Below are 23,045 nucleotides of genomic sequence, written 5' to 3'. Positions count from 1 at the left end.
GGGCCTGGAGCAAAATCTCAGGGATGGGACATGCACCTGACTGCTCAGTGTCACTGAGCTATGTCCCCGAGGAGCCACGTTCACTGTTGGCTGGCTGACATTGACCGGGAAGGGCATGACAACGCATCTGCACCCAACTGTCCCAGCAAGCCCAGGACACGCGCCTACTCGCACACATGCCCCAACACCCGTGTCAGTCCAGGAGGCTCAGGTAGCCGTGGTCATCCCTCCTGAGGAGAGCGGGCCTGGGCCACCCTCACCCCACCATTGGCCCAGAGAATGTGGCCCCCACCTCCAGGAACCCATGCCTGCCCAAGGCTATTGCTCACATAAGCTCAGCATCTGGAAGGTTTCTCTGCAACACCTCAGGCCCCGCACCACCCACTCTGACCAGCTGCCACCCAGTGGAAGACTGAGCTCACGCTGACTCTAACTTCAAGGCTTGGGTCTGAGGGCTCCAGGAGGGGAAGATTCAGCTAATTCCCAGCCAAGCACCCCAAACTGCACTCCAAGGGGTGGAGGTAGGACATTTGGGCACCGTCCAGCATCTCACAGCAACCTCAGGGTCCATGTGGAGGTGTCAGAGCTGGGAAAGAACATCAAGGGCTCGTCCAAACCATCTTCCACAGTCCAAGACACCAGAGCCCAGAAAAGGGAGAGAACCAGCTGAAGTCACCCAGCGCGTTAGCTGCAGAGCTGAGCCCAGAGTCCCAGCTACTGCCCTCAGCTCTTCCACTGCCCTCTTTTCCCCCCAACCCCCCCCAACAAAGCATAGCCAGGTGGAGCCCCTCTTCTTCCCCTCCCTCCTTCTAGCAGGAGGCTGAGCAGATGAGGGTCCTGGGCTTGTGGCCCTAGACTGGGCGATGAGCATAACTGGTTCGGTTCTCATAATCAGTCAGGACTTATTACCGATCAGCCCACCCCTGCCTGGGTCCTGACTGAGCTGGGGTGAGCAGGCCACAGAGGAAGGGGCTACACCGCATGAGTGTGCATGTTAGGACACGTGCAGGGGTGCAGCAGGGACAGGGGATCGGCAGCTGCAGGGGAAGCTGGGTCTGAGGGAAACTGGGAGGGGCAGTGAAACCCAGGGCAGAGTCGCTCTAGCTCTCACCTGCCCCCCCCCTTCCCTGGGTGGGCACCGCGGAGCCAAGGTCAGAGCCGTATCTGCTCAAGGGCTGCTCCCCACCGCCCTGCAGGAGGGGCCAGCTCCAAGAGAGATGACTGGCTTTTTCCCCTCAGGAGCCGCCCTGGTCAGTGGGCAGGAGAAAGTTTGAGGCAGAGAAGGAGAAGTTATAAGTGACTTCCTGTGGGGCAGCCAGAGTGGAGGTTCTCACACTCCCTGGGCTTCTGAGGAGGAAGAACAGCGGGGGCGCCCAACACTCAGGAACCCGGGACGGGTCCGCAAACAGGCAGGAAGTTTTCCTGGAGCAAAACCCGTCAAAACAGAATTCTTTCACTGGGTAATATTTTCCTCTCTGCCCCTGTTGCCCGTGCTTAAACAGGTCTGTTGTTGTTTTCATAATCTGGGAGAGGAAATCAAGCCCCTTTCGGCAGAGACTTCAGGCGCCAAACCAAACCGCTCAGCAGATACTCCCAGCAGGCTTCCCGGTCCCCTGCCGAGGAGGCACTGTGGAAAGTCTGCAGGGGACATCAGCTTCAGGCTCCCCCTGCCCCTGCTCCCTGGGGCTCTGGCCTGGGTGACACAGCTGGGAGGAATACGAGCGGTGCTCTCGGGTCCTGGCTGTGTGTGGTAAGTGGGGTTGGGGACCTGGCGTGGCCCAGGCCCTCTGCACAAGACCTTCCCAAATCTGTACAACTGTCTTCCCCACACCGGGAGCCCTGCTTACACGTAAGCAAAGGCAAAGGGGTTAAATCAGATGTGCCTAAGGTCACAGGTGGGGGGGGGCAGGGCCAAGATGGAGACAAGGGTCTGTCGGAAGCCAGAGCTCAGCCGGCTCCACCCCACCACCTCCCTGAAACATTGTCTGGACCAGAAGCCTCCATCGAAGCTCAGATTGCACAGCCTAGCATGGAGCCGGCCTCCGAGAGCCCCACAGCCCCAGGAGCTGGACATGACCCCACCGCATATGCTCAGACGCCCCACTGATGGCTGGAAGCCCCGGGGCATCCATGCCACTGGGAGGAGTGGGTCTCGGGGCAAGTAGGCAGGAGCGCAGGACGTCCCTGGGGCACACACTTACCTTCCTGCAGCTTCACGCTCTGGAGGTAGAGGGGGTTCCTCAGGACGTCGCAGCGGCCCGGCTCGTCCTCCTTGGTGAAGAGCAGCAGGTCGGAGTAGGCAAAAAGCGTCACCTGCATCACCACGGAGCACATTGAACTGGCTGCTCTGCTGGCCCAGAGCCCAGCGGCCACAACCTCCCCGGGAGGTCCGGGTAAGGGGACCTCGTCATCTCGGGCAGAACGAGGATCAGACTCTCTGTGTGGCCTCCGCCAAGGACAGAGACATGATGTGCAACCAGGACTTCCCTATTGCTCTAGTATTTTCTACACTTTCACAGTGGGCGGGAGGAGGGGCGGGGAGATGGATAAAATCCGACCCTCACCTCCCGTGGCACATGGCCCCTGCAGGCCTCTCCACCGCCCACCTCCCGCCAGGCCATCTTTCTGACTTCCCGGAGCCGCTGGCTGGGCGCCACCCTTGAGCTGTGGGGTGTTGGCACATTTGCTTGTATTCTCCTCTACACGGCTGGCTGAAAGAGCACTGCCCTTGGAGCCAGAAGTCCTGAGGCTCCCCACTCCGGAGCCATGAACACTTGGTTAGGGACCCTGAACCCTCAGCTTTGGTTTTCTCGTCTATAGAGATAGGGGAGTGTCGCTGTCCCGGTCCCTCACAGGCTTCTGTCACCAGCCCTGGGCAGACTGAATGGAAGCATTGAGCAGTATAAGGTCTTCTTATCACATTCCTCGAGGATAATTTTAACTGCATTAATGCATGATCAGCCTGAGAAAAAGCCAGTTACTTATACTCCAAAACGGACATGTATGTGACTTTTATCTCTTTTATTCACTAGCTGCTCCAAAAATAAAAGGCGAATGCTATTTTTAGACATTATAGGTAAACCAACAGGCATGCTTAGCATAGTTTCAGGCCAAAAAAAAAATCTGCTTGATCCTGTAATGCCACTGAAGATCACACTGTTCTTTGTTTTGTAAATCTTGCAGTGGCCTTTATCTAAAAGCAATAAAATCCAATTTTAGAGTCTCCAAAGAAAACAAAATGTTATTAATTCTGTGGACTTCCCTTTGAGGTGTCAAAACCTGACACTTCATCTCCTCTGAGGTAAGAGTCAGAGCCAGAGGGCTCGGCGTGCACCCCCAAAGGCCACAGCGAGCGTGTGCAGGATGGTTGCTGCAGTTTCGAAAGTTAACATGGTGACATTTAGCTCTCCGACTGTTCCAGGTGACCTAAGAAGTCCACCTCTAATGTTCTACTTACAAGGATATGTAATATGAATTGCACATGAAATTAATATGAAACTATAAGGATGTTTTCAACAGCATCTCATCAGCATCTACAACCAAAGAGCGCAATGTGCCAAAATGCCTACAGCTCAAACCAATTTTGTCTAATAAAACTGTAAATGTGTACATTTTTTACATGTCTATGATACCACTCTTTACGAGTACAATTTCATTTCCTACATTTCTGTTTCATTTGCATCGTATGACAAGAGAGTCTATTACTTTTGTAATTTAAAAATATATAAATTTTTTTCAAAGGACCCCTTGGCTTCTTGAGCACAGTGCAAACAGAGAGGTTTGAAGGAAGCTGGGCCCCAGAGACAACAGGGGTGTCGTTGAGCAGGAGGCTCTCAGGAACTCTAGCTTTTCCAATGGGGACCAAACACAAGAGCTCCGAAACTGGGGGCTTGGAGGGATCTTGGCAGTGACTCTCTCTGGACCTCTTCCAAACCACAGTCCTGACCCAACACGGACTAAAAGAAGCCCCCATCTGTTAAGTTCTTTCTTTCTGCTCAGTGGGTTCTTCCTTATAAATAACATCACTGCCTTCATTTATAGATGTGGGTCCTGCAGCTCAGAGAGGTTAAGTGACCTGTCCAAGGGCACACAGCCAGGGACCATTGCCCAGGTCTGGCTGACCCTTAACCTCTCCCAATATGAAGGGGTAGCAAGATGCCTACAGCCGTCCTGCCGTGAAACAATCTGCGCAGGGACCAAAACAGGAACACAAAGGAGACCCAAAGTGAAGCTAAGGGAAGAAGCTAAGGGTAGAAAATGATCTAAGAGCTGAGAAGGATCTCAGGGGTTGATTCTCTATGCAAACCTGTAGGCTTTCCCACTCAAAAGAAACCTGGCAGTCACCTCTAGACTCATAGGGAAGCTGGCAGGGGGTGGGGCGGGGCGGGGGGGCGGGCACAGTCTGCTAGGAACCTAAAATGTCAAAAAATGTCCCAGGCTCAAAGAGAGCTAGGTGGACAGCCATTGGGGAAGAGGCATGGGCAAGGTGAGAAAAGCTCTAGGCCCCTCTGGCCCCAATTCCCAGAGCTGAGAATGTGGTCTAGACAGGAAGTGATTAAGGCCTGAATGGAGAATTTCCCCAAGGGTCGGGTCAGGGAAAGGACAGAGCTGGCACACAGATGGAGGCAGGGCAGAGGGGCAAGCGTGCCAGGGGGGCCCCTCTCCTGTGTCACCAGCATCCTGCTGGCCTTCCTCCACAAGGAGCTGTAGCAGCCCACAGTGGCGTGACGCCCTTCTCCACCACCCAGTTACGTGCTGTCTTCCCCAACAGGCCACGGGAGCCACCAGGTGTCTTCCCCACATCTGCTCCTAGGATACATCTGCTTTCGCAGAGGGTCAAGGGTTTTGCTTGGTTAGGAAATCTTTGCAACTTGGAGGTTTACCTCTCCCAAGTAGCCCTAACCAAGCTTCCTCTGGAGATCTTGCCTAAAGGCAGAGTTTGCAGAAAAGACCTTGGTGCCTTAGTTAATGGTAAACTCAGTGAGTCAGTGCATAAAGTAAGGGTGTGTCCATCTTATGCCCCATAATGCCCCTGTGACCTTGAGTTCAGGGCCTGGCTACTCTATAGATACTCAACAGCTATTGTTTGAACATGTAAGCGAGGGTAGGCCATAATCCTGTGATCTTAGGGCATGTTACTCAAGTGTGGTACTTCTGGGAGGAGGGTGACGTGGGGCAGCCCAGTGTGAGACCGCATCTGCTCGCAGACATGAGCCAACTGGAGCACGCTCGGAGAAGAGAGGGGAAGAATAAGTGGGGAACATTCCAGGAATAAAGGTTTCTGTTACGGGTAAGGGAAAACTGACAATTTAGCACTCTCTAGTAACAAAACCCGTGCCTGGAGGGGCTGCCTCTTCCAGATCAAAACCTGGCTGGAACCATCATCTAGAAAGTTACAGGAACACAGGACTTCGGAGGTCCCAACTAATGCTGTGGTTCTACAAACTTCTCCAAGCCCCTCCTGAACTGGTTCATGTTTTTGACCTGAAGGCCCCAAGATCCATGCCTTGGCTTCCTAGCATATCTCGTGAAAAAGAAATATATTTACTTGGTTTTCAAATCACTTCTTTCAGTCCTCAAAAAGGATATCTTAGTTCTAAGACTCCGAAGAGCCCCTAAACAAAGATTTGGGGGATGGATTATAAATGTAATCAGGCTATGGCTCCAGTCTGGGCTTGCCAGGCTGTTTTTCAACAAACATGCCAGAGGCAGCATGGGAGAGCAACTCCAAGCCAAAGAGCCAACTGCTAAGGCTGGCCGCGCCCCTAATGAGCTGGGAGGCCCTGGGGTTCCAGCCAATCTCAACAGAGCCTCAGCTTCCTCATCTGTAGAATGGGGACAACTGGGCCTCTCATGAGGATGCCGTGGGAGCGAAGTGAAGATCTGCTATGTAAAGTGCACACATTATGAGAACACACAGTGTGTGCGGAGTGTCTGAGCACCCAACGGTGAAAGGATAAACGAAAGAGCAAATTTAGACAGACGTGTGTATTTCGGAGAGCTGCCATTTCTGCCTTCCTCTCGGTCTTGGGAATTAGCAGCCACACCTCACTCTCTGACCCTTGGCCACCTGACTTAGCTCCATCCCATCACACACTGACTCATCAAGCACCGCTCCAAGAAACTTTTCCTTCCTAAAACTCAAATGCTCCGCACCAAGATGAAGTCTTTCTCTCTCAGTAACGTATGCTAAGGTTCCTAAGAAAGCTCCTCAAGAGGACGTCCAGAAATGTAGTGAGCAATGCCAGCGTGGTGGGAATAAGGATGCGGTCTCCCCAGGGAGAAAGAGAGATTTCTGGTCCCCTTTTTGAGAAAAAACACAAGCAGCCTCCCGCTTAGCCACCACTACACATAGGGCCCCAGAAGGCTGAGGCTGAACAGGCCCTTAGTGATCCACTAACCTCAGCTACCTCAAAGACACGCACCCCCGCTGGCTCAGATGAGAGCACTGAGGAAGGACAGGGACGTCACAGTGAGCCAGCAGCAGAGCAGAAACTGGCTGTATGCTTCCTGCCTCCAGGTTTCCTGATCATTCCTCTACCCCCAAGCTGCCACTCAGCTCTGCCAAGCCCCACAGCTGACCTGATCAGCAGCAAGCCCCCAGATAGGCCACTCAGATCCCCAGGCTCCAGCTTCTGCACCAAGAAGATTTCACAGGCCTGAGCCAGCTCTGGGGCTTGTGTGGGTGAGGGAAATTCCCCTAGTTAGAGATAAGCAGAGGCCAGCTCCCAGGCAGAACGGCGTGATCTCCACACCCAGGCCTCTGCTGGCAGAGTGAGAGCCCAGAAGAAATCACAGGCTTATTCCTCAGAAGAGGATTTGGGATTTGGTTTAATACAGACCCGGAAAAACCTGAGTAACTGATGCTCCTTCAAAAAATTCTCTTTGGCTTACAGCTCCAATCTTCTTACCTACAAAGTCATTCCTCACAGCCGGGGTGAACTACCACCTCTCCTGCTCCTTAGGGGAAGTTGGGACAAACAATGGGATGTCTTGCAGGGCTGGGCAAATGTCCTAACCATCAGAGGCGGACTAAACAGCTTTGAGAGGTGGTGAGTTCCCCATCACTGGGAATGTACAAGAATAAGCTGGATAGCCAATCGGTAAAGAGGGGGATGGCAGGGGAGGGAGGGGGAAGACTTCAGGATTTTTCTACCCTGAGACTGTACAATTCTAAGACCACAAGGAAGAGAGAAGGCAGGGGCCTGGCGGATGCTGGTGAAGCCACATGTGTAAGTAAGCCTTACCTCGATGGCCTTGTTCCTCCCCTCGTACAGCAGCAGCTCCTCGGACAACAGAAGAGTCCGGGCAGGGTTACAGAGATCTAAAGGCTGAAAACAGTGCGGGCAGTTCAGAGAGGGCAGGGGGAAATGAGGTGTGGGGCAGAGGCAAGCTTGCCAGAGCCAGCCACAGAGAACCTTCTCAACCGACTGAGAGAAGCCTCCAGCCTCCCCCCAGCCCGAGAGCCCACACGCCCCCTCACACACAGGTGGTAACAGAAAGACAGATGCTCTTGTACTGGGTGGAACTGTGGCTGCCACCTTCCCCACCAAGCCCTCCATAAGAGCCATGTTCTGGCAGGAAGAACAACCACACGTTTAGGTGCTAGCAGTCCGGCTCCACTGGGCCCTGGGGCCCTCCAGCCCCCACTCTCCTCCATCTGTCCCATTCTGGCCTCATGGGGAAAGTCCCTACTGCCAGGGATCCTGAGAGCCTCGTGACAGATTTGGTCTCTCCTGTCCCTTCAGAGCCAGGCCGGTCCCTGCTCTCCATGCAGAACACGATTGCATTAAGGGACTCCTTCCTGGCAAGCAGTCCCCAGGGACCGATTTTTACCCCAACTTCTCACCCACCCCATCACCCTACCCTGTGTCTGCTCTGGAGGCCCTGCGCCCTGCCCAGCCCAGAGAAAGCTCCCTAGGATCTGGATGACCCAGCAGGGCTTATCCTGGGGCATGCGTATTTATAACACGGCTTCTAGGAACCCACCACCAAGCAGGCTCTGGAAGAAAGATAATGAAACAATGTCCACTGCGCGCACCCCCCTGGGTGGATACCACCAAGGATGTGAGGCTAAAGCAAGGCCCCAGAAGAGACCGAGCAAAATACGTTCCCCAGGAAAGCACATGGAGGCGGTCCAAGCAAAGGGAAGCAAGGAGATGACCATCCAGGAGTCGGGCTCGTGGGCAGGCCCGGAGCGGGGGGAGGGCGCTGGGATCAGGAGGAAACGTGGCCTCCGGAGGGGCAGCGCGGCCTGTGGCTTTATCTCAGCGGATACAATGACTGGTTCACCTTTACAATGACTGGTTCACCTGTATATGCATTAGGCCATTTCGGGTTTACGTATGTTGCAATTTAAATGTTGTTATAACTTTCTGAAAACAAATTTTCATTTTGTGTAAAGATTTTAAAAGGAAAATGAAAAACAGCCCCCGTGAATGCCAAGAGTTTCGCGGTCCTGTCCTGAGAAAGAGAAGAGACCAAAAGAAAGGCAGGAGCCGTCCAGGGCGAAGGGTGTCACCCACCAAAGTTTCATGGAGAAGGAAGGCGTGGTCAGAAATGAAGCCCCTGGGACCATGTCTCCTCTATGTAGCTGATGAGAGGACCAACCAACATGGTCTTTCTGGAAAGCCATTTGTCAATATATATAAAGAGTCTTTGACATGTTTATGACCCATGACCCTGTCATGTCAGTTCCAGGGCTCTCTTCCAAGGAAAATAATCAAAGGGGCAATTCATGCACAAGGATTTTCATCACAGAGCTGTTTGCAGTAGCAAAGGAAGGAGCCAGAAGTCTATCTGAACAGAGAGCTAGTTAAATAAATACATGTCCGTGAGCTAGAGCCGTGTGTGGCCGCTACAGATCAAAGGCTGGAAGAGTATTTAGTGACGCAGGGAACGTTCCTGTTGCAACTCCAATTTGAAAAAGGAAAAAGATAGAAAATGTACAACAGGGGGCTGTTTGGTTTTCCTTCCAAAGTGTGTACACGCACACAGACAAGACACCTGTATGTTCACACCGATGGCATCTGGGGGTGGAAGACACAGAGGCTTGGAAACGGGGAGGAAGGGAAAGGAGGAGCAGAGGGAGGCATAGGAGAGGGGCATCGAAATGAATCTCAGGCACCAGCTCATACTGGCCAGACTTGTTGGCTAAGACCAAGGAGAACACACAAGACGCCAGGCTTCAAGGCTCTCCCTCAGTCATTTACAAACAGCAAACAACTGGACGAGCCATGAAGCAGGAGCCTCAGCAAGCAGGCCCCGTGGCAGTGCCAACAAGTAGCTGTACCATGCCTGCCCTGTCCCCAGAGAAAGGGAAAATTGAGAAAGGCGTCAGGAAGAAGAGCCCCTCATTCTCCTGGTCCTCACCCTGGGAACCTCTGCTCCCTCAGGATAACCCCCAGAAGCCTGTGCACCTGAAGTCATTTCTTTCCCCAAAGGGAAATCTTCTGGAATGATCCTGGGGCAAAGGGCTTTCCTCTGTCTCATCTCCCAAGGGAGCCCTTGGGACCAGCCACTAGCTCACCTGAACAAAGACCGGGAACACCAGGACCTTGGGGGCCAGAGTGACATAGGTCCCATAGCTTGAATGTGGGGTGTGCGGCCTCATGACCGGGCAGTTCTGGTAGTTGGCGTGGCCCTTCACGGTCTGCACTGTCTTCATCAGCCGGGACTTCTTCCCCAGGCCTGTGTAGGACTTCCCTTTACTGGGACTGCCAGATTCTGCGGAACAGAAATGGGGGACCATGATGCATTTCCATGCAAAGGCAGCCCCTCTGCAGAAACAGAACATGGACGCGGCCGGTCCCTCACTACTTACTGAGCGTTTGCCACGTGCCGGGCCCTGCGGGAGGTGCTGAACAGGGAAGGGGGCCTCAGGCTGCAGGGAAATCCCTCACACTCTGGTGGGAGGTACTGACCCATAGAGAAGCAACTCTGGGACTCAGAAGGAGCCGGGAACCACCAGCTGGTGGAGGTAGCAGTCCCCGCCTCCTGTCCAGAGCCCAAGTCAGACCTATCAGTTTGGCCTCATGCTTTTCAAAATCAGGAAATCTCTCACGTTCGAAAAATGAGAAGATCTGACCTCACCGGACCCACAGTCCCACATAGAACATCAGTCAGCTGGGCGGCCCTGGGTGTCAGACATGCCGCCACCAGCCCCAGGGCTCCCTCTGCGTGCCCAGCACAGCTCACTGGTTCCCTCGCCTTCCGGGTCCCACAAACAGAGGGACTGGAGGTCCGGCGGTAGCGGAGACAGGGGGCTTTCCTAGGCTGTTTTGGAGACTGCCCTCTATTAGCGGTGGGAGGTGGGGCAGCCTGGCTCACCTGTGTTGGTCTAAAATAAGGAGCGGCGCCTACTGGGCCAGTTCCCAGGAAAGAACCCCAGCCCTGAGGCCATGTGGCTGTGCCCAGATTCCACTCCTCTGCTTACTAGCTTGGTGACCTTCAGCTACTCCCTTCGCCCTCTTAGAGTCTTGGTTTCCTCAACTGCAGTAACAGAACCGAGTTCAGTGGGTTGCCATGAGAATTCAGTGAGACGTTCCAAGCAAAGCCCTAGAACAATTCCTTGGGACCTGCTATGAGCACAACAAAAGTTAGCTGCTAACTTATTGTGGCACTTGTTGTGGTGGCTCCTCTACTCAGAAAAGCAAGTGAATCGGCTGCCCCACAGAGTCTGAAAATCCCAGGCTTCACTGCCAGCCAGAAGGCACTCTGGTCAGCCACCAACTCACACATTATTCTAATCAGATAAAGGAGAGAGAGAGAGAAACGCTTCAGGGAAGAGAGCAGAAGGCTGCACGGCAGGGGTTCCTCTTTCAGGGGACACTGCTGGACACACCCCCCACGCTGAACAAGAGATAGCGTGCAGGTCTTCATCGGGTCCTGCCCACTGGGCAGAGGAACAAAACACAGAGTAGCTAAAGCGTCAGGGATTCTTGGGTGTAAGCCGGTAGGAGGCCAAGTGCATCGCATTCAGGCTCGGCAAATACCTGGATGGCCTTGGGGGGGGGGGGGCGTGGAGGGAGGCGCTGCTGCCAGGTGGGCAATTGGCCCACATCCTAGGACCTAGGTCTCCTTCCACCACCACCACCACCCCGAGTCCCGGCAGCCAGGGGTGAACAGGTGGTCTGAGCCCAGCAACATCTCTGGGAAGCTCCCTGCCAACGCGAGGTCCTGGCCTCAGAGGAAAAACTCAGCTCAGAAGATCTCACACTTACTTCCTCCGCCCACCGCATGCCCCTTCTCACCAAGCCGGTGAGAAAAACAAGTCAGATCCCCATCACAAGTGACCACTGATCACAGCCATATCTTGGGGCAAGACTCAAACCACTTCCTGCCTCTTCAAGGAGTGGCTTAGAGTAGAAAGAATGTGAGCCCCGGGGCTGGGGGAGGGAGCCGGGACAGAGGGACAGATGGATAGAAGCAGTTCCACAGCCCCTCCTCTGATCTGGCCCCTGACCCCAGCCCCAGAGAGGGGTATCTGCTGCCAGGCCCTCTCCCCTTTGCTGAAAGAACCCATCTTGGGTCTCCAGACCTGCCCTGGATTTCAGCTAGACAAGACACATGAATGTGAGCACTGGCTCCCCCAGACGCTGGCTATGTAACCCTGAACAGGTGCCTTCCCACTATGAGCCAGACTTTTCCCCACTGTTAAGTGGAGACAACACACAGTGCCACCTTGTCTGCCCTGGGGCTGGTGGGGGGGGGGGCTCTCACCACAGGCCTGAAGGGAAGGGGCTTTTAAGAGTGGAGTAAGGGGGGACGCCTGGGTGGCTCAGTTGGTTAAGCAGCTGCCTTCGGCTCAGGTCATGATCCCGGCGTCCTGGGATCAAGTCCCGCATCGGGCTCCTTGCTTGGCGGGGAGTCTGCTTCTCCCTCTGCCTCTGTCTGCCTGTGCTCACTCTCGCTTCTCTCTCTATGACAAATAAATAAATAAAATCTTTAAAAAAAAAAAAAAAAAAAAGAGTGGAGTAAGGGATTATCACAAACCCAAGCTAACAGACCATACACCCAGCAGGGCCAGTATGAGGACAGGGCTGCTGGGGCTCAAACCATACCGTGAGTGAGGTCACAGGGTCCAGCTGAAACTAAATAGTCTAACGGAACATGACCAAGCCTAGACCAGAGAAGGCAAAACCACACAGGACTGACAAGTAGGGGACTGAGACAGACCAAAATTAAAGGGCACCATTTGCCGAGGCCAAAATCTGGGGCCTGTGCGTTCAGTCTCAGACTTGGAAAAGAATCCCCATCTTCCCTTCCCCTAGCCCAGAGGCATGGGGCTGTCACAGCCTCTACGTCTTGGGCCTGCAGAGCCATAAATAAGCTGTACGACATACCTGTGCCTTCAGGCAGGAAAAGTGTGCTTAACCCCATTTTATAGACCAGACAACTGAGGCCTAGACTGGCTGGGTGACCTGCCCAAGGACACTCAACCAATGTCGGGTATAAAGCAAGATCAATCCAACCTAAGCAGTGGTCATGCCTCAGAGCCCCATCTCCACACAGCCCTGGATAACTTGCGGCAAGTGGGCGTGGCCCTCCAAAACGGATTTTCTGCAAGTATTGTTTTTTAAAACCAGCCCAGGTTGCAACCCGGCTACTGAGCTCTGAGAAGTCAAACTCCTTGGCTTCCCACCTGCTACCTCTTAACATCCTCCGGTCCAAACCCCCACGTCAACCCTTTTGCTACAACACCTGCTCCACTGACCAAACACAGTAATTGCTCGGCTTTGCTCTGGCTCCCGAGGTGAGCCCTGGCAGCCATCCCAGTCTGGCACTGGAAAATCTGAGGCTGGGCTCCTTCGCAGGGCAGGGGACAATGATGAGGGGACCAGCAGCCCCAGAGAACATGCCAACTACAAGCAGCAAACGCCCGAGGCCTCAGAAGGGCACCAGACCCCAGTCAACTCTGGATGGCTCAACTCACCCCTCCCTGCCAGAAGCCAGGCGGCCCAGCCAGAGGAGGCAGAAGTCAGCACTGCGGTGACAGCCCCAGACTCTGGAACCCCAAGTGTGTTTAAGGGAAGGTTCAGTTCCACCCCTTCCTCTGAACTCCAGGACTGGGAGCTGTAAAGACTTGATCGCTGATAAAGACCCAAGCTACACTTGCATACCGAAGAAAGCCATTACCAATGAAGAATAAACGAAGGAAGGTCAAGGTCAAGTTCTTCGTACAATGCCTTCAAAAAGCTACCACTGTTATTAACCCAGTCACATCTCCTCACTTGTCCCTCTCTCCACAGCTTAGATGACTGTGTCCTTGGTCCACTTAATACTATATTCTCAGGGCGCCTGGGTGGCTCCGTGGGTTAAAGTCTCTGCCTTCAGCTCAGGTCATGATCCCAGGGTCGTGGGATCAAGTCCCGCATCAGGCTCTCTGCTCAGCAGAGATCTCTGTCAAATAAATAAATAAAATTAAATTAAAAAAAAATACTATATTCTCAGAGGGGAATCAAAACATGGATCCAGGATGGGCGGACTTCTGGAAGCATCTGTCAGGCCAAGAAGGGCTCAATCTCACTCCGCTAGCCCACCAAAAATGGTGCCCTCTCCAGCTCTGGGGCTCCTCAACAGACCTGCAGACCCCAGCAGCAACCAGCCAGGGTCATTTTCCTTCACTTGGTCACTCAGCTGAAGTTCTGAGTACCCGCTGCCTGCCACACCCCAGGCCCAGCACCGGATGGGCAGAGAGGAGCCAGCCTAGGCCCTGCCTTAATGAAGTCACCATTTAGCAGAGACACCCCGCTCTACCCTAATGCGCTGACTAAAAGCTTTTTAAGAACTCAGTGTTGAATAACTATCAGACTCCTCTCCAGAAGGAGCACAGACGCATTGCCAAAAGACCAGGCTCACCCATCCAAATGGCCTACTCTGAAGAGAATGAAGATGCCTTCCATCAGCAGCTCTGAGCCTGATGGGAGCCCTTTTCCCCCCAAAGGCATAGGCGCTCTTCCAAGTAACTGCTCGAAGCCAGCATCCACTTCACACTATGGATGGGGAGGATGGCAAGGAAGCGAGTCTGCCAGCGGCTGGGAAAAGGCCCCTCTCAAGGAAGGAAGTCCCCAGGCATTCTGTAGGCATTGGAGAAAGGGCTCAAGCATGGGACCACCAGGCAAGGCTGGTGGCCGCCTTCCAGATACCAGCGGGACTTGAGTCGGCTGGACCCCGCCAGGCACGTGAAGGGCCTTCTGGAATGCCCCACCAGCTCCAGCAACCAAGACTGGGATCTCGGGCATCCTGGGAGGAGGCCCAGGTTTTAAGCTCAGCTTCTCTCCCTGGGTCTTAAAACATAGGGCTAGGATTCAAAAGCCAAAGGAGAAGAACCAGTCCAGAGACACCCTTGCAGGTCGAAAATAACTATCTTCTGCGTAGCCTCCCTCAGTAGACACGCTCTTGCTCACAGCCTGTCTCTCCTTTACCCCTCCTGACAACTCTCTGAGGTGAGAACTGTCAGCCCCATTCTATAGATGAACTGAGGTTCAGTGAGGGGACAAGGATAGTTCACCATCATGCAGCTCCGATTTGAGCCCTCCACGCCCCTCTTCTGGGCGTGCCTGACTGGGTGGCCTATGGCACCTAACATTTTGGTTTCTCAGTAAAACGGAATGAGTCCCAATCGAATGCCGGAATCCTGAACACCATGTCCTAGACTGCTGTGGGAAGGTTCCTTTTTCCTTCTCAGTTCAGGCTCCCAGGAGGAGAGACACTGGTTCAGGGAGGGACAGCAGGCATGGAGGGGAAAGAGAGTCTGTGTCAATGCGCTAGGGATCCTGACAGCTGAGCTCACATCTCTCTGGAGCTTGGCGGGGACGGCAGCAGAGGACAGACCCACCTTCGGGGATGGCATCCTCCTGGTACACAGGCCGCAGCAGCTGCAAAAGAAGACAAGAATCACCTCAGCTCCAGGAATGGGGAGGGATAACCAGGCAGGAAGGGAGCACCTCAGGGCACAAAACCCAGCCACCCAGGCTAAGGAGCAGAGGGAAGTGCTTGGAGGGATTAGACAATCCAGAATCTTCTAGAATGTTAGAGTTGAATAGAGCCTTAACGTTCATCTAGTATAACCCCTAGTCGGTGTCCCCAACTTTCTTGACGGCGGCTTGTTCCAAAGTGCATTCGGGGGATCCGTGGAACTGTGGGACCCTACCAGCTCGGTCACGAAGCGGGCGCCGTCAAGGGAATTGGGGAAATGCTGGCTTAAACCACCCTCTCCCATAAGACACCCTCAGAACCTCGAGAAGGCCACTATGCGCTGGGAATCTCCCAGAAGAAGAGGAGAGTTTGGGGTATTTCTCAAACTTATTTGACCTCGGGACACTTTTTCCCCAGTGTCCCATGGGACTAACGTTTCGGTGCACGCACTCCTTGACCCACCGTGCCGTCATATCTGTCAGCGTTCCCACCCGTGACAGGGGCCGCACCCCTCTCACCACAGCTCATGCCCCTCTGCAGACAAAGCACAGACCTGCAGGAAGCTCTTCCTCCTTTTGAGGTGAAGTCTTCCTCCCTGTGACATCCTGTGGGCCTGGAGCTGTGCCCTGGGCCGCAGAGACCCATCTGCTCTCTCTCCCCAAAGCAGCCAAAGCTAACACATACCTGGCCTCCTCCCTGAACCCTTCCAGCCCCGTGCAGGCTCCTCCCTACTCAGCTTTGTGCAAGGCCGGGGACCCATACCCTTCACCTTCCTCCAGCCAGCTGTCCATACCTGGCTCCCAGGGTTCAGTGGGGCCAGGATGATGTAGTTGGGGTCAGTGGAGGTGGTGGCACGGGACAGCGCGGGCAGGGTATGCTGGCCCCCATGCTTGGCCACCTCTGTGTAGCGTTCCCAGCCCCCGAGGAGCAGCCCGTCGGAGCTGTCACACACCAGGTGGCAGCTGTGGCGCTGCTCGGGCCGTGCCTGGGCCCCATGGGTGCAGTTCTTCTCCCGCTTGTTGGGGGGTGATTGGAGGTCATGCGTCGACTTGCAGGAGGCCCGCCGCAGGACCCCGCCGTCTGGTCCAGGCTTGACCTGGGGGACCATGCGCCACACGAGCAGAATGATCTCACTGGGACAGCTCCTGCAGTGGTGGGGGGGTGACACCAAGAGGTTGAGTTTGGGCCAAGTCAGCCAGGGCAGGGGCCTACAGAGCAGAGAAGAGGGGTGGGGAAGGGGAGAGAACCCCCTAGCGGGTGGGCAGGAAGGGAGATAAGGGGCCGTCTCAAGCTGAGACAGCAGAAGTGTCCCTCACTTAACCAGTCAAGTCTAGCTGACTGGCAGTGGCTGAGAAAGACCCCAAGGCCAAGGCCAGGTTAAACAAGAGTACCAAACTCAACTAGTTATGTGGGCCACGGGCAGAGTCTAAGCAAGGACGAGCAAGCCAGCCACCTCCGTGCAACCCCACGGTCCAGTCATTCTAGAAGTATACTTAAAATGATCAGGAGAGTTTCACCCCAGGGGGCCAAACTTAGGGGACCCAAACATTCTAAAGAATAATTTTTCAAGTATGCACTTGAAACATTTGCAACATCTACCCGCCCTTTAAAAACAACGGGCTGAGCTCTGAAGTCACAGAGATAATGAGCTGGAGTAGAAAGGGCGGCCCGCTGGAGCCGCGACGGGAACCGCAGGATCCGCAGGACCCCCGTGAGAGTGTCTTGCCCACTGTCTGCTCTGGGATGCAGAAGTGCTTGGAGCCTGCACCTTCCATTTGCAGGCTGAGACACGGTTCCCTGCAGAGCAGAGTGAATTGCTCACAGCCGCGTGGAGGAGGGGAGGGTGAGGCCTTGTGCCCGGGGCTGGGGGGAGGCGTGCCATTAGCCCGAGGCCCGAAGCCCCCCACCGCCCCTGTCACCGGATCTCATGGGCCAGCTCCACGCATTTCCAGTGCTCCACAGGCCTCTCGTTGAGCTGGAGCACCGTGTCCAGCTGTTGTAGGCCTGCCCGCTCCGCCGGACCTCCTGCGGGGACAGAGAAAGGCCACCCAAGGGCTCCCGTGGGCCTAGAGTCAAGGCTTCCACAGTGACCTCACTACGGGACAGACTGGCCTCTTCATTTCCTCATCTGTGAAATGCCGACCTCGGTGGCTTTCAGGGGCCTTGGAGGAAGGCACACCTTTGCCGTCTCATCTGCTTTGCCTGCTCACTCTTCAGCTGTCCGCCCTTCCAGCCTGGTCCTGCCTTGGTCTCCCCAGGGCCTCCCCTCCCCTGGAGAACCCTTTCTTGCTGCCCCATACTTCATTCATTCCTTCAACACTGTTCACTGAGCACCAGTCCTGAGCCCGTCCGCATGCAGGCACGGGGGGGCCGGGGGGGCACCCAGATCACCAAGCTCTGACTTCTCCTCCACAAAAAGGAGAAGTCTTTGTGAAAAATAACAGACGGAATACCTATTTTTAAGTGCTAATCAGGCTGGGAATAGAGTAAAATACCAATTCCCCCTTAAGTCCATAAATGACTCTCATTTTACCATGCAACCTTTACTGAAAATATAGGTTTAGTTCCTATTTAATGTGATTGGGAAACAAAACATAAAAATCTATTTTCATTTTGATAAAAAGAAAAAAAAATGTGGATATATTTTCATAAACCTCAGTTTCTTCTGTGGTCATTTAAAAATATTATTCTTTTGTTTTGAAAAACCAGACCACCACTCCAGTTTGGGGCTCTCCTTTTAGATCCCACATGAAGCCAGGCGCGCCGTGGGCAAGCGGGGCTGGCATCCGCGGATACACTTACCAGAATCCACAGCCTGGACTCGAACCGGAGAGTCACAGCAGATGGTGAAGCCAAAGCCGTCCTTCCCCCTCGGGATGGTGATCTAGGACACAGCCCTGCATGGTTACTCCCAGAAGCCACAAGGCTGCTGCCTCTGCTCCAAGGTCGGGAAGCCCACAGGCCCTGCTCAGACCCACCCTTCTTTCCAAGGGAGCTAGAGCCAAGAAGGAGGTTGGCCAGCCCTTGCTGTCCCCATCTTGGCCCAGGCATCCTAAGCACTGGGTTGTGGGCCAAGCAGGAAGGCTAGGAGCTCAGGAGGTAAATCCAGGCTGAGGCAGAAGGGTCCAGGACAGACAGAGACTTGGCGGGGCAAACCTCGTCTTCCTCAGACCCCGTAGACACATGGTCCAGTCCAAAGAGCCCCCTGGACCTGCCCACCTCCACCTTGCCCATACCCACTGCCTCCTTGGTACCTTCCTTCTTTCCCCCAAGGGTTCAGAGAGTATCAGCCCAGGGCTGGCCCTGCGCCGAGGTCCCAGGGACAAGGCCCACCGGGGTGCTGCCCTCCCGGAGCACAAGGGAGGGAAGACGGAGATGCACATACAACCTCAGGACAAGGGTCAGGGAACAAGTGCTAGGTTCTTGGGGCAGTCCATTGCTGGAGCCTCAAGGCATCCAGTGAGGAAGGACTCCCAGGGGAGGGGGTAGGTAAGGGCACAGACAGGCCCCCTGGTGGAATCTAAACTAGCCACCGACCTTGCAGTGTCTGTTGCACGGCAGATATGCAACACTACTTCCAGAAATTCTCTGAAAGGGCCCTGCCACCTGGATCTCTTTTCCAAGTAACACGCAATTATCGAGCCCCTACTGCATGCACGCCAGGTTCTGCTGAGGTATAGAGGCACAAGGTCTTGATCTCTGGTTCCTAGAGGGCCACAAGAATCTGCAGCTCTCTCTGAGGCAAAGGATGCAACATGCACTGGAGCAAACTACGAGAACTGAGCTGGAAACAGTTCTTTGTGTCTGACTTTGGATGGCAGGCTTGGAAATGAGCAAGTGCTTCGCGAGGACAGTCCTGCACCGTCCCACCAGCAACAGGAAACAGCAGGGCGCAGTGCCGTCTGCTGGCTCAGTTCAGTTCAGCCTTGTTACACTGGCCTTCTGTGCACTGCCTTTCAGGCTGTGGGTGGGGTACAGAAGGCCCAGGCCCTGCCTGCCCGACGAGGGATTCTAGGCTGCTCAGAGCAGGTATATGAGAGCGACAGACCTAGGGGAGGGAAAGTCAGAAGAAGGGTTCACTGGGGTCCCAAGAGACTCCATAGGAGAAGTGGACACAGAGGGGACCCTGGTGAGGCACGAGGGAGGGTGTCCCAGTTAGGTTGAGGAAGAAGACAGCTCAGCAAGCTGGAAAAGGTCAAAGGCCATTGCCCTTGTCAGGAGACTCCTTCCTCTAGAGGTTGTCTTCAAGGCTGGGCACCTGGCATTCACCTACCAGTTGTCCCAGAGGCCGGGCATGAGGAAGGGGAGGGCCAGGGGATGCAGGGTGACCAAGGCCCTCAGAGGCTGTCGGGGAGGCCCCTGAGGCCCTGCTTCCCACCAGCCCTGGGCCTGGATTCAAAGCGAGTTTGTAAAACAGGAAATCTGACAGACAAGGGGAAGGGGGAGGGGGCAGGAAAATACCCTGTTCCCATAAGAATTCTGGGAAAACATGCGGCTAAGACAGGAAGTGGAAAAAATGGAAAGAAAGAAAGAAAAACAAACTGTGGAGTGACTGTGGAAAGCCCAGGCTGAGGCTGAGGGAAGCTGTCAGGAGCCCCGTCCACTCCATGTGACCAGGGAGGACTTCATGGGGCCTCTCAACCCACCCTTAGCCCAGGCAGAAGCTGGGACTCCAGAAGCTTTCTAGACCTTTCCCCATCCTACCCCAGCAGGGGCCACAGCCCCCCTGCCTGGGGTGCCAGCTCCACAAACCAGGCCCTAGCGCCCATGGGCTCAGTGCTAGCAGTTTGGGGATTGGCTCCCAGAGTTGAATCTGGAGAGAAGAGATGTGCTCCCACAAAACAGCCTCCTCCTCCTACACCCTGGTCCCCTTATCCAGGTGGGACTGTGGCCTTGAGCTCCCTCTACCTTCCAAGGCACCAGCCTCATTAAGAACCAGCCCAGACAACGGTCCAAGTCAGCTGGGGGCTGGGAAGGAAGGGAAGAGGAAAGGGTGCCAGGAAGCAAGCTCCCCTTCTGGCTCCATGTGAGGGCTGGGACCACATAAAGGAAGGAGACTACATTCTGTCCATCACAGCACTCACTGCATTGAGAGGAGAGTGCCCAAAGAACTGGACCATCACTGCCGCCCTGAGTGGAATGCAGGACTGGTTTTAATACACCCATTTCACAGAGAAGGAAGCCGAGGCCTGAACAGAGGAAGTGGAAGCCCCCAGCTCTCAGTCTTCCTCCGTGACCCAGGGCGTCAGTGTCAGGAGGTGAGGGGAGCAGCCCAGCCCAGACTCTGGGACCTCAGCAGCTCCTGGCAGAGGCCGTCCTTCCTGGGGGTGGTCCCTGCTCTTTCCTGTCCAGGGCAGGGACGGTCACTGCTCCCAGATCTCACCCAGGCCAGCTGCTCCTCTGTCACGCCCAGGCTTCCATCCCCCTCCCTACCTGAGCCTGTCCTATATGTATGTCCCAGACCCTGCACCAGGCACTTTTTACACAGTGTTCCGTGCCCTCCAGAGCACCCTGGCTGGACACCGCCGTCCCTTCTCTTCCAACAAGGATACTGAGGCTCAAAGAGATCTAGTGACGAGCTCAAGGGCACAGCTCAAGAAGGCCCAAAAGCCGGTGCTCAAAACCCAGGGTGGGTTCCTAGACTAGGATCTGTCTTCAGCCCGGACCCATGCCTGGAGGCCCAGGCCCAAGGTGACCAAATATTTCCCCACCTCCCAAACAGAGCCCTCCACCCCCTTCCCCTGCAACCAGCTGCTGGTGTCCTGGGAGCTGTTCTGCCAGGCTCCAGGGGGGCGGGGAGCACAGGCGGGGTTCCGAGGGCTAGGGAGGATGCCAGGGAGAACAGGTGGGGTCCCAGGGCCCCAGGGTCCAATGGCAGCAAGCCGAGGTGCAGGAGGCCACTCTGGGCATCCCCCTAGGACCTAAGGCTGCCTGTCTGCAGGAGTCAGGACCCACCTTCCAGTCTGGCCATTACAATACACAGAGGGGTTTCTTCATACTTTTAAAATCAGAACCATTCCTGAGCTCCCATCAGCTTGGACAGTCCCCAAATCTGGGCATCTCTTGCCTTCACCCTCCCTGACCCCCTTCCTTATTTATAAGAAAAAGTGCCCAAAACAGTTCCAGAAAAGCCTTGAAGCCAAGAGATGGTTGCTCCCCTCCCCCACCACCCCACATCCCAGCACTGGAGGCTGAGAGCCGAGCCCCCCTCTGTGAGGATGGGCTCCGGAGCTGAGGGCTCCAGCCGAGGCCTCCCTCACAGCTACCGAGGAGGAAGTCATGTGTACACACACACGCAGAAACACCCCATCTTCACATGTACGTGCACACCAGCACACGTGGGAACACATGCTCCCACACAAACGGTGCAGGACAAGGCATTCCTGTCCCATCCAGCGGAGAGAAAGTTCATGGAAGTATAAAGTTAGGAAAAACACAAAACCCAGCTGCTCAGCCATTTCCAATCTCAGGCTTGAGATGCTTGTTTTAAAACCCACACTGCCCCCAGATAAAAATAACAGAAAATCAACTAGATAATCTCCCCAAGGACACCACCATGTCCACGGTTAGGATGAGGCCGGGCAGGGCCTGGGCCCCCCTAGAGAAGGGCCGTGGGTAAAGGTGGACCTCTGGGCCCACTCCGGCCTCTAGCCTCCCCCTCAGGTTGCAGTTAACCTACAAGGAGCAGGAAGAAGCAAGGAAGGCCTCATGGGAAGAGAAGGCCTGCTCAGGCGAGCCCTTACCCTGACCCCCCGCCGGGCACCCCTGGTACCCCCAGAGGGCCGAGCACCCACCTGTCGGTAGCGGCGCTCCGAGCACACCTTGCAGAGCCCACTGAGGCGGCTCATGGCTGCGGGTCCCGCCTCGGCTGCCGCCCCATGAAACCCCAGCTCTCCCCCGGCAGTGGGAGCCCGCACTGCGCCCCGTCAGCCTGGCATGACCGCCCTGGGAAGCCCGCCCCGCAGAAGAATGGCAGGAAATCACCTCTCACCTCCCCAGGCCCTGTCTGTGCTGTGTGCCTCTGCACGATAAGCCCGAAGGCTTCCTGAAACCTCAGAATGACAAGGAAGAGGCAGAGTTTTATATTAAAATTCCTGTCAACTAGTTAGTATTCCCCCAGCCCCCGGCGGGGAGAGGGCGCCTTTGTTCTGGCTGCATTCTCCGCCGTGGGCCACTTTGTGATTCCAGTGTTCTCACAAACACCCCTGGCTGGAAGAGAACCCAGGCAGAAAACACGGCCCCCTCTAGAACAGCGCCACCTCCCCCCTGCAAATCCCAGAGTCCCCCAGGAGCAAATCCAGGGGACGAACACCGTCTGAAGAATCCACGGATACCTTAGGGGGTCACATTTACAGACATCCCATCTCAAAACGGAGACCATAAAACTTGTGGGGTCTGAGGAACAGCCTGCCATTCACAAGCTACTTAAAAGTCAGTTTCCTTGGCCATGCAGTGGCCATCTGATTAGGTATTTGATGACACGCAGACCTTAAAGGCCCATCAAAGAAGGAATTCCAATCACCATCTACCCTTCAAGAAGCTGGGGACCACGGTGGTTAAGATCACACAGTGGAGTACAGTGGAGCTGGGACCAGAGAGCCCCAGTCTCGTTCCCTGCCTAGTAGAGCAGTTCCTGGTGAGCCCAGCACCCCTTATTCCCACCTCACCATCCCTGGGGAAACCCACCCAGCCGCTCGTGTCCTTGGGGCCACAGAGTGTCCCTCGGTACAGCCCAGCTTTGGTTGCTATGACAGTGGGCAGGTCATGCAGGTTTCTGGGCCTCCCTCTGCCCATGGGCACAATGGGGGAGTTGAGCAAGGGACCTTGAGAGGCTCTCCCCCAGCCCGACCAAGCCTCTGACAAGCACTCCCACTGTGCTGGGTCCTATGGACATCTCCAAGTGTGTAAGCCCAGGAAGATCAAACGGGCCTCAGAACAACACGCCCATAGGTCCGGGCCTGTGTGCAGATCCAGAATGAAGCCACCTGGAAACTAGTGGTGTTAATGTCCATGTCATAACCAAAAATCACCAGTAATGCTCTCTGGTCACTGTCCTCCCTGTGCTCGGTAAGCAGGGAGAGAGGGAGCAAGGTCTTTGTAGCTCCTCCAGTGAAGCTAGAAGATTC

At 55.1% G+C, this 23,045-nt stretch overlaps 1 protein-coding gene across 7 annotated transcripts in view; it reads right to left on the bottom strand.

The window, feature by feature from the left end:
• The window catches only part of RGS3 (regulator of G protein signaling 3), a 119,166-nt gene that overhangs the window by 64,475 nt on the left and 31,646 nt on the right, over positions 1–23,045 (bottom strand). For 3 of the 7 annotated variants that reach the window (XM_047699397.1, XM_047699393.1, XM_047699394.1), the window contains 7 exons: positions 17,722–17,803; positions 16,839–16,944; positions 15,713–16,064; positions 14,840–14,879; positions 9,530–9,726; positions 7,248–7,331; positions 2,202–2,313 (listed from right to left, as the gene is read on the bottom strand). In XM_047699397.1, the coding sequence (XP_047555353.1) occupies positions 2,202–2,313; positions 7,248–7,331; positions 9,530–9,726; positions 14,840–14,879; positions 15,713–16,064; positions 16,839–16,944; positions 17,722–17,803 (973 nt within the window). Of the gene's footprint in view, positions 1–2,201; positions 2,314–4,752; positions 4,904–7,247; positions 7,332–9,529; positions 9,727–14,839; positions 14,880–15,712; positions 16,065–16,838; positions 16,945–17,721; positions 17,804–21,713; positions 21,985–23,045 lie in introns of those variants that run through there. The other 4 variants (XM_047699402.1, XM_047699396.1, XM_047699395.1 and 1 more) reach the window with 4 other exon arrangements.

This window comes from Lutra lutra, chromosome 13 (genome assembly GCF_902655055.1).
Source record: "Lutra lutra chromosome 13, mLutLut1.2, whole genome shotgun sequence".
Classification (NCBI taxonomy): domain Eukaryota; kingdom Metazoa; phylum Chordata; class Mammalia; order Carnivora; family Mustelidae; genus Lutra; species Lutra lutra.
This window is presented reverse-complemented; position numbering and strand designations above follow the sequence as displayed.